This window comes from Alligator mississippiensis, chromosome 3 (genome assembly GCF_030867095.1).
Source record: "Alligator mississippiensis isolate rAllMis1 chromosome 3, rAllMis1, whole genome shotgun sequence".
Lineage (NCBI taxonomy): Eukaryota > Metazoa > Chordata > Crocodylia > Alligatoridae > Alligator > Alligator mississippiensis.
Window position 1 is genome coordinate 127,025,840 of NC_081826.1, and position 18,527 is coordinate 127,044,366.

The following is an 18,527-nucleotide window of genomic DNA, read 5'->3' on the forward strand; positions in this document are numbered from 1 at the left end:
AGAACAGGTTTAAAAAATTAAAAAGAAAGTCCAATAGGAAATAAAATAGAAAGAACAAGTAGTCACCAAATAAATAGAGATTATAAATTTGCTTCGTTTTTAGTTTTTCCCCTGAACTCAGAACAAGCAGTTAATTACAGGATAGAGCTCACAAGCCAAAGATTATCACATGTGGAGCCCATATTTATTATAAGTAAATATGGACATAATGGGAGATTATACAGCCCATATTTTTATTTGTGCATGCGAGAATAAAAGAAAATATGGGTCACACACTCCCACCTACCCCTGTATTATTATTTTTCATTTATCCACACATTGTATAAATTTATTCAGTAAATGTATACAATTTTAAAGTTTTTTGTTGTATAACATCTTACGTTGTGTTGTAAAAATTATATAAAAATTGTGTAATCTTATGTATACAAAATAAAAATAAAATATGGGCTCCCCATGTGATAAGCTTTTGCTTGTAAACCCCATCCTGTAACTGTCTCACACACCCACACACAGGCTGTATAAACTCCATCATAAAAAGAAGCTTACACCCTGTTATGGAAGAGCTCTTGATACTTTCCCAATTCACAGAGCTTTGGAAAATTGGCATGGGGCAGTGTCTCAGAGATGCCTTTTCTTGGATTCAGGAAAAAAAAAAAAAATCTATTTATACCTGGATAATTTACAGACTGTGTGCAGGCTGTAGTTTTCCAACTTTCACACAGAGCATAGGCACACAGCACACTGTGTATAATGCTGTCTACCAGAATTACCCTGCTATATGACAGGGACCATAGTCTCTTATAACCCTCATCTACACATGACTAGGAAGGGGAAATTTCAAGTTAGTCATTAGAAATTTTGGGGTTTCAGATTAGTATTATTCTGAAGGGATCCAATGGAGACCCATATATTTAGATGCAGCATCATTATTCTATAGCAGGACATGCTCCTCATTTTCCAGGTGTCCAACTCGAGATACCTGGGGCCTGATTGCTGTAAAGGGCAAGCATTCATTATAGCAACTCTGATCAACACAACCTGCAGATATACAACAAGCTGACAGGAAGAAAGTGCAGTCTACATGGAAAAGGACACAGTTGCAAATCAAAAAGTTTTTGGTTCTGGTCTTGCCTGTCACTGATTCAGCACGTGGCCTCAGGCAAATAATTATCTGACTTTCAATTTCCCCTATTTTCTATAAAACAGGGAAAATAATAATTATCTATCCAATCCCTATTTCACTTTTTAAACATAGGTACTATGCAAGGGTAAGTATTACTAAGGTTTCAGTTTTCAGTTGTCTAGGATCACAAAAATCAATGAGGCACTCAATACTGTGACCATCTGTTTTCCTTTCTGCAAAAAGTTGTCCTACTCTTGTTGGACCTCAGTTCTGTTTGTAAAATGGACATGATAGAGCATGGTATCTCACAGTAGAATTATACTAATAAACCAATTAATGTCTACAAGGCTAAAAGTACCATGCTTTAAAAAGTCTATAATGGAATTAGTAATTCTATATACAAGGCAGCCTCTCCATGATGTGATGCTTTTAAGACATGGGTTTACCCCCCTGAAGGATAGCAATAAAATATGAATATTTAAGAATTGCTTCCTATCCTAAGAAACAGTATGTGCAGGGGAATGTCCCTGTGGGGAAGAAAAAAAAAATAGTATCAGTACTCATCTCTGCCATTTGAGCTAACAGTAATTGATGGGAGTTGTGAAGTGCGTTGTCTCTACTGATGATGGCAACATACAAGTGCATTTCACTAGTAAATGCTCAAAATTTAGATACTACTTCAGAATCCTACAGATTACTAGTGCAAAACTTGAGTAAAAGTAACAGTTCTGAAACTGGCTCTTGAAAAAAGATAATACAATGATAAGTAAAAAAAAAAAAAAAAGAGCATTTTTAGGGAATAACTAAGTGAGCTCTAATCTTACATGCAACAAAGCTCAGATCCCATTTCACTGTTGAAATAAAGTGTTTTTGAGGATAAAAGATGTACCTCTGGTTAAAATTACTAAAAGGAATATTAGAAAAAATTAGACCTGGTAACAAAACCCAAAAATGTATTCTTTCACAAAATATGTGCTAATGTTATCAGCACTATGCATATACAGAAAGGTAACTGCATAGATATAACAGGAACTCATAGAGATCCAATTAGTGAACAGATTTGAAGCAACATTTTTAAAGTTATGCCCTTAATTTACTTTAAAACTCACTCTCAGCACTACAACTTCCAATAAAATGCGTTGTTCTATTGTACAGTGCTGGCATAAAAGTTCACTTTTTTTATTTAAAGGAAGCATTCAGTGGCTTGCCTTTTCCTTTTGCTGAGCAAACACTTGTTACAGTTTCAGAAGAGGAACTCACAAAGATAATATTCTGCAGACCTATGGTCCATTTCTACTGTAACCTGACTCCCCAATCTGACGCACTTGGCCAGACTATCTATTCTGCAGATCTATTAGTAAAATCCATTAGAAAGCTGCAGCAATGAAGCATACTGCCCAGGTAAATCACTTAAACCTGGGAATGACAAAATTAAGGAGGCACTGGCAGCTTGTGTTTTACCTCCTTGTACACTTGCAGTTTGTACATGATCACACCCTATGTTTGGGGCTTTTTCCATTCATTAGCAGCTATTCTGAATTTACTGTGGTTCCTCTCATCTATCTCTTCACATCTCCCTAGCACTTCTCCTGCCTCTTGCTGTTTCTATCTACTGCCTTACACATGCACCTGTCCTACTCTTGGTGCTTTTTCTTCACAGTCCTATGCCTTCCTTCCTGGCTCTTTCAACTTCCCATACGTCTTACTTTCTCTCTCACCCCCTCTGCATTCAAGTCAGGTTGTTTCTTCCTTCTCCACCCTCCTCATTGCTTGGCACAGGTAGGGAGAAGCACTTAAGGCCAGGAAAAGGTCTCCCTGCTTTTGATGTCCTGCGTTCCTTGCTCTTGAAAGGAACACTTGCATGGAAAGGCCAGCTGAGGATGCAGAGCCCTGGGATGGGACCTGCTCAGCTCACACCACAACCAAGCACGTTCAGACTTGGACATTCCAGAAGCCAGAACTTTGCCAAACTTATGTCCTTGTGAACATTCACCTTAAAAACCAATATATTCTACAGCAAAGTTCCTGGTCTAAAGCATTTGAGCACATGGATTTCCCAATGAACTGGAATTTTTTTTTTCTAAACATGGGTAAAATGAATCTCACCTCCTGAAATGACTGAACCGATCACATATGCCTTTCCACAGAATTTCAGCTCAACCAGTTAAAAAATTGGAAATGCGGTAGGCTTAATTTTGTAGTGGGAACTGTAAAGGCCATATTAACAACAGGCAGTACTCCTTTAATGAATTTTATAGTACAAAAAAATAGAAGTAAATAAATAAATAAATAAATAAATAAATAAATAAAATTAGCATCACTTTAGATAACCCTACAAGTATTCCATCCTTCCTACCAGCTTTATACCTTACCATGGATGCAAGGGGCTCGTTCCCAAACCCCAGTTTTTCCAATTAATTTTTAATAATACATTTCACTATAAATGATATGCAAGGGACACATGCATATGCAGCAAATCCATCATTAGCTGCGTATTTTAGAAATTTAACTAAAAACCTACTCTCTAGGCTCATTCATCCATGTGCAATTAGAAATATGATTGTCAAACATTTGGTAATTAGTCAAGTCAGATCTGCTGCTTTCAAAAAAGAAAGCGACTCTTAAAAACGCACCTGTTTCTTTGAGACAATACTATGCACTATTCTTGGTACCAGTGACTTGACAAGGGATCAAAATGAAAAAAAAAAAAAGTCATAAATTTAAATTACAGCTAGCGTTATATGTACTGCTATTATTAATAAATTACCAGTCTTGCTTATTCTCTGCAATAGAGAGAGAAACTAACTGTAAAAAATAATAGAAAAATAGTTATTTTCTCTACTGCTTTTTTGGCTCTCTTTAACCTTAATATTGTAAATCTGATTATTGGAAAAAAAAAAAATCAGCTCTGCTCCTGAAAACACTCGACGTATGCAAGAGTCAGCCATCAAATTTGACTCTTCCAGATTAGATGCATATAAAGAAGACACCCTACCAGTGGTAAAACTTGAAACGAGGTCTCCAGTTTGGAGTTCGTAAAAGGGTCTGTACTGCACAGGCCAAGTTCACAAACATATAGCACATGAGGAAAAACCTGTGGGGGGGAAGAAAAAATAAAAATACATTTAAAAAAATAGGAAATAAACACTATAGCCCTCCAGTATAGGAATAAAACAACTGTATGTTAAAATAAAGGGTCAGATGAACCACAAACTAATTGTGTTTTGTTAAAAAGTAGTCCTTACCAATTTTAAAGTGTAGTGCCTTTTAAATTTCACCAGATATCCTTTTGGCCTTGTGTTTGAAAAAAGGAGGAACAGAAATGCCCAATACAATTTCTATACTGCACTGGTAATTTAGAAAGCTATAGAGAACAAGTCAAGTTGCTAGCTTTGACCTATGAGATCCTAAACAATCCAGACCCTCCATACGTAAGGGAGCTTTCTCCCTTACACTCCAACTTGACACATCAGATCAGTGAAGATCAAATCACCTGAGTAGCAACAGTGCACCAAGCTTGCTTGATGAAAACACAAGGGGTCACACTTGGAACTCGCTCCCCCTTGAGGCCTAGAAGATGTCGGGGCTCAGGCTCCAACGGAAGTGCTACAGAAACTTCCGTTTGGGCAGTCTAGAGGTATCTGGTTTGATGCTCGCCTTCGACACGTCTATACAAGACATTTACTGAGCAGTAGACTAATTTGCTGAGCAATAAATGTCTTACATGTGCACTCATATTAGGCTGAAGTAAATTAATTTACTCCACAGCAGGATAGTACTTATAAATACAAGTACTAGCCTGCAGTAGAGTAAAACTCTGCAGCAGTACACATGTAGATATTGCCCCAGCCAGCCCCTCCACAGCACGTTGAGCTGAGGTGGGGGGGGGGGCGGAAATCAGCCCCAGGCTGGGAGGCTGACCCCTGAAACTCCCTGCCAGCCAGGGCTGCTCCAACCCAGCTCAACTTTGAAAAGTTATCACACAGTGGTTTTCTTGAACTCAGGCCAACCTCACAATGCAACAGCACTGAGCACAATAGCTGACAGACAGTCTCTCTAAAAACTTGTACATAACGGTAATAAAACCTTTTTACTTCTAGTCCAGCTAACAGACCCAATAATTTTAAGATAATAGATCCAAATACTTCATTTGATTACTACACTCCCACATCCCCCACTGGGAGGTTATAGTTATTCACTCAGGGACCTCTGATGCCTAGTCACAGTCGCTCCTTTTTAGAAGATGAGGTCCCATCCTAGAATCTTGGTTCCTAAATATATAATCTTGCAGTTAGATGTATTAAAATGTGTTTGTCCAAACCACATTTACTCCACAGATCTGGATTGCTCATCATTATTTGTCCCCAACATGTTCAGCACGTACAAATCTTTTAACAGCAATGTTTTTGTATTTTGTTTCAAATCACTGATAAAGACATTAAATAGGATTCTATTTTTTTTAAATGCTATGCGATGACACTATAAAACACTCCAACTGGATAACTCCCTGCCTACAAGTGATTTTACCTAGATCCTTTAGTCAGTTTTGACCCATTCTGGATTGATTTTTGTGCAGCTCATTTTCAAATCAAAACGCTACTCAGCACTACACGTCAAGTGTTTTTATAGAGGTCATTACATTTTAAAATAAACTCAAGGGCCATGTCCACACAAGCGGGTCCACACATTTGGTTCCTCGGGGATGACTAGTGATGGCACACCTTGCACCGCTGCTATGTGTCCCTGTGGAATGCCTGCGCCATGTGCACTTTGACACGTAGCAAGTTACTCCAGGTGCGGCAGGTGAGGCTGAGACCAGCACTATGCTGGCCCCAGCAGCCTTACCTGGGGGCCTCCCAGGGCTGCAGCAGTGGCAATTCAGCCACGAGGAGCCTGGCCAGCAGCCGCGGTGCAGCTCCAGCCAGCCTGGCTGTTTTTGAGCGCACTGCCTGTGCATGCACTGCTCTAATTTTTCTGCAAGTTTTTTTGACTCCTGGATATCTGGGCAGTGCTCTCTTGCAGAGCAGAGAACATATGAATGTGTGGTATGTGGTGTTGTAGGTATGTTTGTGGCGCCACATGCCACACAGCCACACTCATCTAGATTCAGCCAAGGATTTTAGGTTTGTGGGCAACGCAGATTCTCTTCTGTTTTAACTACGAACATTGCTAACAAAAAAACAACAACAAAAAAAAACCAAAAAACCACCCAAACCCCCCCCAAAGATTTGTCAATTATTTCAAAGACAAGAAAAAAGTTATTTCCCTAGTGACTTAATTTCATTCATTAAAGCTTTAAGAAATATCAGCAAACGTCTCATTGAAACTTACATTGAAAGAATCGGTGCTACGCTGTCCAGAGAGGCTATGAGAATTCCTATCTCACAAATACAAGCAGTGAGAAGCAAAGCCCAGGTTGGTTCTCCATTTGCTTTTCCATGACCAAATACCTAATTCAGTTTAATTAAATAGCAAAGAGGCAAGGGAAGAAAGAAAAAAATCAGTTCAATAAGTAGTTCTTAAAATGTACTCAAGACACCAGCTTTAAAGACAAAACATCTGAAAATATTTTTGCCAGGTTATTGTTACCACTAACACATAAGGGAACCTAGTTACAAGTTCTCTTACAGTTTCTGGTTAAAGGCAAATTTTCCAAATACTTCTATAACCAAATATCTGCACAGTCCTCTACACACACACACACGAGAAAGCAAACTTGAAAGTGAAAGGCTTGAGGAAAGAAAAATACACTTTAATTCTACAAACTTCAAAAATTTCCAAAAATGGCAAGGTCCCTCCTGTAATCATTACTTTGCAGTACTCAGGACTTCATTAACATGTTAATAACAGCATAAATGGGAAGGGCGCTACATGATCACCCAAGTTAAAAAGACACCATAAAATGGGAAACGAGCCATAAAAATATTTTGCATATAGCATAGAACATCTTTTATGGCTGTTTTATATTAATGCCTTAGATTTAACATGTGGCCAGAAATGACAATTAGCCAATTGGCAACCCCAGCCTAAGGCTGGGAAGGCTAGGAGGTGAAGTGGGGTAGTGGGGAAAAGGAAGAGGAGGGAAAGAAGGAGGGAGCAGGGGCTGCCAGGAACAGAGAAGCAGAGGATACCATCACATGTGGCATGGCAGGAGGTGCAATTGTTGGGATTGGGGTGGGAGAGGATAAGAGACAGAAAGAAGTGTCTCCTGGAATGGCGACACCTTTAGCCTCTTGTCTTGTCTTGAGATAAAGGCTTGAAAGACTTCACCAGAAAAGCATGGGCACTGCCACAATATTTGAGTTGGGTATCCTCTATTAAAAAGGTGAATTGCCTGTTTTTGTGAACTCTTCAAAATGCTTGTTTGTGCTTATCAGCACCACCTTTGTTCTGTCCAGACTAAAATCTTAAGCCACTTTGTTTTTCAGGTCCCTCTGCTTTTCCCAAACCCTGCAACACCCAGGACACTGTCCTGTCTACACTTTCCAAACTCTACTCATATCAGAGAAAAAAAGTGACATTTCAGTCACAGTTAGGTCTTGCTGTTTGGATTCAGTGTCAGAGAAAAAGGAAATAATATTTACGCCTGCCTTGACTCTCTTTCACGCATAATGAGTAATGCCTTAAATTGTAGGTCTCCACTTCCCCTATGAAGAGTGAATCTAAAATAGCATCACGTAGGTTCTATGCCAAGATCAAATTTACTTACTTAAACTAACAGACAAACTAACAATCCAAACCCAATTTGGAATCTAAAAGTTATGATGCTGGTTATTTTCTAGCTTGTACATTCCGCAGGCCCAAATTCTGCCTCAGTTTCAACCGAGAAATTTTACTGTCTGTAAAATAAAGAAAATGAAATTGCCCAAGAACAAATAAAGGCAGCTTTTGGCCTGCAGTTGCAACTTGGTCTACTATTCTCGTCTCAAATAGACTAACTTCACTTTCATTGATCTGCAGGGGGAAAGAAATAAAAATAATTAAAAAGTATTTTTCTCAACAAGTATAAATGCATTTAAATTATTTAAGAAGGAATACTAGCTCACATGAAGAAATGGGACAATGCCATCTCTTGAAATAGCCTGCAACAGCCGGGGAGCACCAGTGAGACTCTGAAGACCAGCACCACATGTTGAAAAGAATGAACCAATTACAATCACCCATGGGGAAGGCCATGCCAAGGTACCAATCACTAGGTTTCCATTAACTGCTTCTCCAAACCTGTGGGGAAAAGCAAATAAATTAGCAAGAGAGCAGCAAGTGCTCAAGTAATTTTTCTAGGTGTAACTCGACATGTATGTCTCTTAATTTCTCTGTCAGCAATTAGTAAATGACACACCAGAATAAAACTATACATCTTAGGGTTTACCTAGCTACTGATTACTCTTTTAAACTCATTATAATATTAATCAATCAGAACCTAAGTTTCAGACCACTTCTGCCATTTACTATTGTTATTATGACATGTTTTTTTACAAAGCATAAGAACCCCCACAGCATCTAGACCAGGGGAGGGAAATTATTTCAGGCGGAGGGCCACTTACCCAGTTTTGGAAAGCTGTGAGGGCTGCATGGGTAGTCCCGCCCCTTGACAGGTGCCATGCCCCCTGGTCACCAGCTTGGGACCCATGTCCCAGGGCCAGCACCGGTGGGGCCCAGAGCAGGGTGCAGGTTGGCAGGGGTCTGTGGAGCAAGGCTGGGCTCCACCAGCAGGGACAGGGGAGAGCTGGCCCAGTTCCACAGAGCCTCTGCTGGCTGGCACCCTGTGCTTCTGCCACCCTGCTCTGGGCCCGGGACACTGGTATGGGCCCCATGCACTCGCTCACTCCCAGTGCCCCTCCCAGCCCCACAGTACAGGTGGGGGGCAGTGTGCAGCCCCAACGCCCTGCTCCCCAGCAGGGAAGGAGCTGGTGCCGAGTGCAGGGAAAAGTGGCCCCTCCCCTGCCCCGTGGCCAGCGCTCCCCACTGCAGGCACTCACAGCCCATGCGGGGCTGTCATTAGCAGGCACAGGCAGCCCCATGTGGGCTGCAAGCAACTGCAGCATGGGGTGCTGGCCATGGGGCAGGGCCACTTTTCCCCACACTCAGCACCAGCTTGTAACCCGTCCCCGCTGCCAGCCTAGGCCCAGTGCCAGCTCTGGAATTGCCTGTCAGGGCTGCGCACGGCAGCAGCAGCTGCAGCCCCCCCCCCCCCTCCCCCCCACTTGCCATGCAGGACAGTGTTTGCTGGGGCTTGCAGCTGTGGGGCAGGGCTGGGTAGGCCCTGCTGTTGGAGCCCACTGGGCTTCCCCTGGGTCTTACTGCCCCATGTTCCTGTCATTTTTGACAGGAACCAAAGACAGATTAATATTTATTTTCTAAATTTTTTAAGGGCCCTGTAGGCTGGATAGAATGGGCTCGCGGGCCTGATCTGGCCCACAGGCTGCATTTTGCCCACCCCTGATGTACACATACTTAACAGAATTTATACCACTAGGAAGACCATGCTTACATACTCTGAACTGCTTGTGGTATCAAGCTAATTGCCAGGACACGGTAACACCAACCATGACAAGAACAACTAAATTTTAAAAGCCTCTGCCGTGAAAAAATAACAAAAAAAACCCCAAACCCTTTTAATGCAGATTTTTAAAAAGGCACGAGCTCCTTAAATGTTCTGCAGGTCTCTTATGGTGAAATTTAGTTTAGTACTTGCTTAATGAAGTAATAACTAAATGTGCAGTAGCTCCAGTGCACTGTTATTTTGTGATGCTTACTGAGCATTAGCCTAATAACACTGCGCAGGAGTTTGTTAGCAGGGTTTTTAACTGCCACACTACTGTGCAGTGTGTAGTGTTTATGGCCAGCCAGTACAGGGTTGCTCCAAGCTGCTGCCTGGCTAGTAGGTGTCACAGGGACTTGGTATGCACTGACCAGAAACCCTGCATGCTGCAAGGACCATGCCTGGCCAGTGCCTGCTGGGTCATTACTGGCTGCTTACAAGGAGCCTGGCCAGTGCATGCTTCCAAAGCAACTCAGCACAAACTGGCCAGGCTCCTTGAATGCAATTGGCCAAGCACTGGCCAGGCAGTCTCTGCAGCCTGCGAGCTTTCTGGCCAGCATGTGCCAAGTCACTCGGAGCTGCTGCTGGCCAGCAGATGCCAGAATAGCCGAGCATACACCCATCCAGCCTGCCAGTGTGAGCCAAATTACTTTAGCTCCTGCTGGCCAGGCAGTAGTGTGGAATCTAATTATTGGGGGGGGGCGTCCATCTTAAAATTTAAGGTCAATTTAGAATTGAATAAATACAATAGTAAAAATTCCTTTTTGGCCTATTATCTACAAGTTATTTTCAGGCTTCAAGAACACTAGAACAGGTAAAAGAACATGACACTATGCCTACAAGTGGCAGGATCAGTTGACAGAAAGCAGCCTTGCAGGTAGGATCAGTTTCCAAAAACCCACATTTGCCTAAAATGTAGTTGTCAAAACCTGAGTTTCAGTACACACTTGCACATGGTAGATTTTCAGCAGAGAAGTACATGCCTGTGGTACTACTACATTCGAGTCCTTAAAATAATGAATTCACACAACTGGGCCGTTAATTTTGCTCTTAATTGTCAAATGATATTTCGATGCTTTGCAGCTTGTGATAACCCAACCTGGTTTAGGCTTGTGGCATTTATTTAACAAAGTTACAAGTTACAAAGGTGGAATGCTGCCCACTGAAATGCTCTGCTCCAGCACTGTTACAGCTACAAAATACAGTTTTACTTTCCAGAGCAGGTGCTGTGGCAAGACAAGTGAAAAATAGTCTTTGAAAGACCTAGGATTAAGATGGCTAACTATTCAATTAGACTATAATTAGCATTCTGAATTTCAGGCAGAGAACTGGCAGCCAGCAGTGATCATAAATGCAGGTGCAACATGCTCTCAACAATAGAAACCATTCAAAAAAGGTTAGCCCCTATGTTTAGCTCACCTAACCTTCTAGTAATACTAATCCATCATTAGAAAGTTAACTAAATCCTCTCCAATTCATATGGTTTTGCAAGTAGTGCATCTAGAAACATAAGGATGCAGAATTAAGACAGGTCTGTATTACGTTAATAATTGACATTTTTTGTAGTTCTTTAGCTTCCCCTTTGGTCTTATTTGTAAACATTAAAAGAACACTAAGAAATTAAGAATTTTAACTGAAGTTGCAATAAGTTAGAAAACAATACCTTAATAAAACAATTGCCAAAATAAACAACTATTGATTCAGATAATCCAAGTCAATTTACAAAAAACATGCACTTTGAGATAAAAATTAAATGCAACTCACTTATCTCTTAATATCACACCTTCTATACAGGCACCAAATAAGACTATGCATGACAGATCTATTTTTTGAGTGAAGGAAATGTAAGAGTCCTCTTGTATTCTACATACTTCAATGTATAGAAAAATAGGAAACCATACCCAAAAACTGTAAAAATGTCAGAAGCATAAACTATTTTTTTTTGCCCCCTTCTAGCTCTAGCGGGGGAAAAAGTTACAATGTTTTTTCATGGCCTCTTGTATTTAACCTTATCCCAAAGATAGCATTGAAAGTAACCAACATATACATATACACACAGTGTATATTTATTTGTAAAATAAGCATTTGCAGTTTCTACACTTCTAAATGTTTCATTTCACCAGTTTTTTTCCCCCCTGGTATTATTATCCAGTATTATATTTGAAAGTCAAACGAAAAACAAAACAAACTAGTTACTAATTGCATTGACCAGGCCAAAATATATGTAAAAAAGGATTAAACCAGCATGATTTTTGCATCCTTGAACAGTATCCATAACAAATTTATTTTAACTTGGAATTGTGAGAATAAATAGAAAATATTTAGGATTTCCGTTCAGTTTAGGTGCTGCTGTTGCTGTTTGTTGTAAACAGCACCCATCATGAATTATTGCCCAGTAAAAACTAAAATGAGAAGTCTTAAGTCCTGCATACTTATGCCTTCCAATATATATCTGAAAAAAAATTAAGTTATTTGATTGCGTTAAAGGATACAAATGAAGGATGTTGTTGAAATGGCCAAAATTGTTCCAGTGGGAATAGATTTCTGAGCATCCTTAAGGTCACCAGATCTGTTAGAACCAGCCATAATACCTAAAAATAAGGAAGAAAAAAAAAAAAATCAGCTTTATAAAAGCACCACAAAAATTATTAGCAATTCTATTATGCAAGTATTAATAAACTCTGTGTACGCATGCATGTGGTCATAGCAAAACACACCAAACAAGACCTGAATGAATGAATGAAGGAAAAAAAAAAAAGTCTGTAACACACAGAACAACATACCTACAATTTTAAACTGTTCATTGCTTCAGAAACTTGTGCTAGTATTCAAATCATAAAAATAAATTTCAGGTGGTTCATGGAAAAGGTGGTAACAAGCTATTCTGAAGCTGTAACCCAAAATAAGGATTTTATTAAAAACCAAGAAACAGTTTAGATGTGACAAATGTTGAGGAGGCTAAAAACTAACATGGGAGTGACCTGTTTACAGCTTGTGCCTGTAAGAACCAAGTTTCTGGTTAGTCAAAGTCGAGATGCATAATTAGTCGGTTAACTGTGCAAGGAACATGAAACAAGCAAGCTAGAAGGGGTGGATGCTGCAAGAGGGACATGGGAAGGGTAGTGAGGAGCCTACAGTCCAGGTCCAGGTGAGGTAACAATCCATGAGAGAGGAAATGCTCCAGCAAAATGTAGACCAGGCCCAAGGGACCCCAGAGAGACTGGTGAAACAAGGCACCACATCTGTAACAAAGGAGGTCCTTGTGCCTGCAACTGCTCAGTTTGTCAACCAACAGCAAGTGCCATCGTGAATGTAGTGATAGCCTGACCTCAAACTCAGACTCAGCTGTTTTATCCCACCTCTGGAAGAGAGGAATTATAGGCAGCTCACAGAGTACATTATATATGACCTGTTGAGTGCCTGATAAAGAATCAATGGAAATGGTAGATCACTAGTAACACATGGCTGGAAGGGACTACCCCCATTGTGTCCAGTCCCCTGCAACTGTAGGTACCCTGTAATTAGATGTTCATATTCAAAAGGTCCACTCCCTCTCCAAACCACATCCCAGAGCACCATGTCAAACCTGATAGCAAACTCAGGACCCTTTAGTACAAAAAATACCCAGTACAAAAAACTATAATGGGCTACTGGGAAAGAACAGAAGAAACCAAGAGGGCTGACTATACTATGCCTTCAGGTTCTGTGATGCTGGGGAATTTTTATATAAAAACATGCCTGGGTGGATCCACCTCCTGGCACATGCTCCATGCTACAAAACTGCCCCTGGCATATCTGATGCAAGGGAAAACTCCTTTGTCACCTAATCTGATGATTAGCTAAAATATGAGCCTGTGAGAAATTACACCAGTTAGGTCCCAAAGATTTCTCAGTACCCCTTCAGGAAATCAATGTAAGTCTTGAAACAGGGGGTTACAATTAAATAAAATGTAATTATATATGCTCTAAATATGGCTTTTTTTTTTATTATAAAAAGTTATTACTGAAAGCTCAGGAGAAAGAAGATAACAATCAAAGGAAACCAAACCCAGAAAGGTCATCACGATTATCCAGTCAAAACTTCCTTTCTTGCATAAACAAACCATAGAAATCTAAAATAAAAGCACATCCTTGAAAAAGGCTCTGTCACCCCAAAAACCCAAAGATGTTGCAAGCTTGTCATTGCTATGCCAAAAACTGTTCTAACACTCAACCTCACCTTACTGCCCCTGGAAGCCATGTCTTACCTTTAGATCACTTGCTCTAGCTTCATCTTCCGTAACCCAAATCTGTCTTTACTGTTAGCAAAACCTAGCACAGCACCACCAAACACTTCCTTCACAGGCAAATAACCAACATGGATCAAAAACTCCTTTCAACCTCTTTTGAGGGTATCAAGCACCACAAGCATCTTATCACAAATTTCGATTTTCAATTCCAAGATCATCCTTTTCATGAATTTATCAAATCTGTCTTATAACAACACAAGCTCACTGCCTCCCTCCTCCCCCCGAGTATTGTCCATCCCAGAATTTCACATCTGTGATGATTAGAAGCCTCCTTGCATCTTTGTCCATGAGCCATTAATACCCATTTTTATTTTAACCAGTATTACCTTTGTTTTTTCCCCCTAAAATGTATTGATAGAATAGCCATATCATTTTCAACCTTCATTTTGCTAGGCTGAACAAGTTACTCTTTTAGTCTAACGTGACAGATTCTCTATTCCAGCAAACACCTCAAAAGCATTTCCCTGCAGCTATTACAATAGGAACTCATCTCTTTCGAACGTAAGTTACCAGAATTGCATGCACTAGTCCAAATGAACTCTTACCAATGCCATGTACAGGGGTGCTAATACTTTCCCCGTCTACCAAAAAGATCCTGCCTAATCTATCCTTTTCCACAGTCACATCACATTAGTGAGATAACACAGGCATGTAGCAATGCAAAGCCCCTATGGCTGGGCCGAGGCAGTGCATAGCTGCCCCTGCCAGAGCAGACTCCCAGGGGACAATCCTGGAGTCCCCTTATGGCCAGTACCTAGGACAAGTGCCCTGTTCACCCCACCCTAGTTATGTTAGCAACAATATGGCCACCCTGTGATTGACCAACACACCTCATCTCTTTTGCTATCTTTTCTCCAATCTGAGACCACCAGCCTACAGCAGAAGTCCTTCATATTAGTTTCCAAGGGCTCCTATACACTTGTAGGGAGGCTGCTCTGACGTGTTGTAAATACAGCATGTTGGAGCAGGCTCGATTAATGGAGTTTTCTGGAACATGGTAATTACCGTGCTCCAGCAGACTCAAGTGTCACATGCATCAGCGTCCCCATGCTGAAAAATGGCAGTGGGGTGTTTAAACTAAAACTCGTTCAATGAGCTTTAGTTCAAAGCACCCCATTCCTATTTTTTAGTGCAGGGATGCTGATATACATGACACTCTGGGCGCTTTAATTAATACAGCTCTTAAAGCAGTGCCAATTAAAGTGTCCTCCAGCTTCCTGGAGCACATCTATAAATGCCCCAACTCAGTGATTCTCAACCAAGGTGCTGTGGCACTGTGGGGTGCTTTGAGATCCCTTCAAGGGTGCCACAGGGTGCCCAAACTAGGGAAATAAGTACCAACAGTCGCATACAGTTAGCACAAGCAGTATCTTTTCATCTGGAAACATTTATTTTATTTTGTGAAAAACAGCTATATTGACCTGTCACCGATGGAAAATAGATCCCTACTAGCATGGTGAAGAAAGTCATGATGTCTGTGAAAACATAAGGTAATCCTGCAACTTTTGTTTCTTCTGTTCCAGTAAGCGATGGCAGTTCTCTCTTTTCAACAACCGATCCCTTGTCTGAATAGGTACTCCATAAGTTATCTGGAAAGAAACAAGCAAGAGCCAGTATTATCCAAAAATGCATGGTAAAACAATATTGTCTCCAATTCAAACAAAGAACTAATTTTTTTATTTTATTTTTTAATATAACACAACATTTCTGGAACACTTCTTACAAAAACAGGAAACAGATTCCATCTCCCTGTTGGTTTGGGGGGTGGGGTTTGGTTTTTCTGGTAGTTTGTTTTGATAGGTGGTCACTCCCCATACAAAAAGGAAGAGCTAATTTCTCATGCTAGGAGCACACAGGATGACAATCAGCTACTTGGAAAAAAATAGGTGGTGATGATGATCAATAAATTAAGGTATTTGGATTTTAAACATTCAATGGAGTAAGCCTGTTTCCTTCTTGCTGCACATTCTATAAAAATAAGAATTCCAACTTCCAGACTAACCCAAGAAAAATATTAAAAGAGAAACTAAAAATACCATTAACATTATCAAATAAAACCTCCAGAATAGTAATATTCCAAGATGAAAAAAAACTTTTTCGTCAGCTTCTCTCACACACCCGTTGTATAGTAGTCTGATTATGGAAAAGAATACTGTTAAGTGTTAGCAGAAGAAAGAAACTTTCCAAAATGCATGCATTTCATAAAACAAACTGATATTTGTGACATACCACCAAAAAAACCCCCAAAAACAAAAACAAACCCCCCCCAAAAAATTTACATATGCACACCACATTTGCATTAAGAGCTAGGGACTAAATTAAAGACCATTCCGGAAAAAAAAATCTTAAAAATTTGACTGTTCAGATTTCACATACCAATTAGGACACCACTGCTTACACCAGGAATTCCTTGAATTTCAGTCACATTATTTAAGCTGAAGTATTCATCACACGTGGCATTCAGCAAGGCACTGTCACAGAAGAGTCTCCACAGCCTCGTAGTCTCTGTTTTATTATCTATTTTAGTAAATTTGGCACAAGTGTCAAAGTTGCGTCTTGACAACGTACGGTTTCCAAGAAGACAAATACTACATGGAAAAGAGATCCAAGATAAAACACAATAGTTATTTAATAGATTGTCTTCAGTTTGATTAGTCAATACTCTTTTTTCTGCAAATCCTTCATTACCATAGCACAAGTATAAAAATCAAGATACTTCTCTTGAATACTCCAGCACCAACACTTCCTTTTGAGACACTGTGATCAATATCAAGAATGGTAAAATACAAACCACCATACACAAAAAACCCACGGCCCAGCATATCTCTCCGCATATAACCAGCAGTCACCCTAAACACACCAAAAAAAGCTGTAATATACAGCTAAACCCTCTGAAACCACTACATTTGCACCAAGAACATCATCATCTTCAATCGTCACCTCAAATCTCAGAAGGGCTTTCACACAACAAGGACGCTCCTCTAGACAGATAGATCATACTTTTCAAAGAGCCACCTGGATACTACATGAAGAATTGCTGCAGTACAGAAAGAAAATCCCCACGAATCACACACCATTAGTTATGATGACATACCAGCCTTCTCTGGAACCTATACAGAAAATCCTGAAACAACAACTGCAACCCACACTAGAAGACGACCCAATTCTTAAAGAGATCTTCCCAGAACCACCCAACCTAGCCTTTAAACAAGCACCAAACCTCACCAACCTCATCACCAAAAGCAAACTTCCTATGGCCCAAAACGCACCAAATGGATCCACAGCATGCCGGGACAAAAGATGCAAAACCTACCAACATATCTCTACCACTCCCACAACAACTACACCCCACAACAGAACCATCACCACTCCTGGATCTTATACCCGTATCTCCAGAAATACAATTTATCTCATCCAGTGTACCAAATGCCCTAATGGAAAATATATAGAAAAAAAAACAAACAACAACTGCACACCAGAATGAACACACCAAAAAATTGTTGATGGGGCTGGGAGAGCAAGCAAGGGATGGGGTCTGGCATGGGTCCCTCCATAATCCCCTCTTCTTTCTTTCAGCCCCTCTGCCCCGCCACCTAGTTACCGGCACGGAGTCTGGGTCCAGCTCCTTGCGGCCGCAAGCAGGGACTGCCCAAACTTCCAAAGCTCTCTGAATCTTTTGTGAATCAATTCAGAGAGCTTTGAATTGATTCAGACCTTTTTACTGGTCTCCTGATTCAATTCATATTCGGAGATTCAGCTGCCAAATCGGCCCGAATCTCCTCCAAATCGAATCAGCACCCAAAGCTTCACGCAGCCTAATATATTAAGTATATTAATTCTTCAGATCCTAAATATCCTAATTGCCAAGGCTGGATCCAGGGTTTCCCCCAGCCCAATCCTGAAGAACAGACAGGGCTCTGTCCTGGATGCCTAATACTCAGGTGAGAATGAAAATTGGGCATGAGCAGCCTGGGTCCCTGGGTTGTCTAGGGCCAATGCTGACAGTTAAATTGAGCAAGAGCTTGCGACCAGTTTTGCATTTTGGTATCCACAGCATAAGGGGGGGGGGGGGGGGGGGGGGGGGAGTGGCGGGAAGATTTGTTTGCTTTTTGTTTCGTTTTTTGTTTTTTAAAGACTGTACTTAAATCCTTGTGTGAATCTAGCCCCTATTGCCTCACAGCATTTTAATGCATTTATCCTCTCAGTCCTGAAGTAGGGAAGTATTTTTTTAAAAGAGAAAGAAAATCTTTAAACATGGTGTTACATCATAACATGCAGGGAAAAAGTTTGCTATAAACTCCCCAAAACTAACAACAAAATATTCTCAATACTTGGGGGTGGGAAGGGGGCAGGAAGAAAGAGGGAGGGGGGAAAAAAAAAAGTTAAAAAACAGGAAAGGAAATTAATTTCGTTTTATTTTTAGTATATTTCAGTGTAAACAGTGGATATATAGTTATCCATTAGGTAAAAAACAAAACAACATACACAAAATGAAACACTCAAACACCAAAAGACCACAAAAAACAGAGTTCAGAACCTTAAACTCACATAAAAGAATACCTCCCAAAATGTC

The 18,527-nt window shown here is 40.5% G+C and overlaps 1 protein-coding gene across 5 annotated transcripts in view; it reads right to left on the reverse strand.

Annotated features, from left to right (window-relative positions):
• LOC102566391 (solute carrier family 12 member 7) overlaps positions 1-18,527 on the reverse strand; it is a 154,121-nt gene that overhangs the window by 42,348 nt on the left and 93,246 nt on the right. For all 5 annotated transcript variants that reach the window (XM_019498479.2, XM_019498484.2, XM_059724387.1 and 2 more), the window contains 7 exons: positions 16,331-16,542; positions 15,376-15,543; positions 12,158-12,256; positions 11,430-11,487; positions 8,170-8,344; positions 6,455-6,573; positions 4,119-4,217 (listed from right to left, as the gene is read on the reverse strand). In XM_019498479.2, the coding sequence (XP_019354024.1) occupies positions 4,119-4,217; positions 6,455-6,573; positions 8,170-8,344; positions 11,430-11,487; positions 12,158-12,256; positions 15,376-15,543; positions 16,331-16,542 (930 nt within the window). The remainder of the gene's footprint in view (positions 1-4,118; positions 4,218-6,454; positions 6,574-8,169; positions 8,345-11,429; positions 11,488-12,157; positions 12,257-15,375; positions 15,544-16,330; positions 16,543-18,527) is intronic.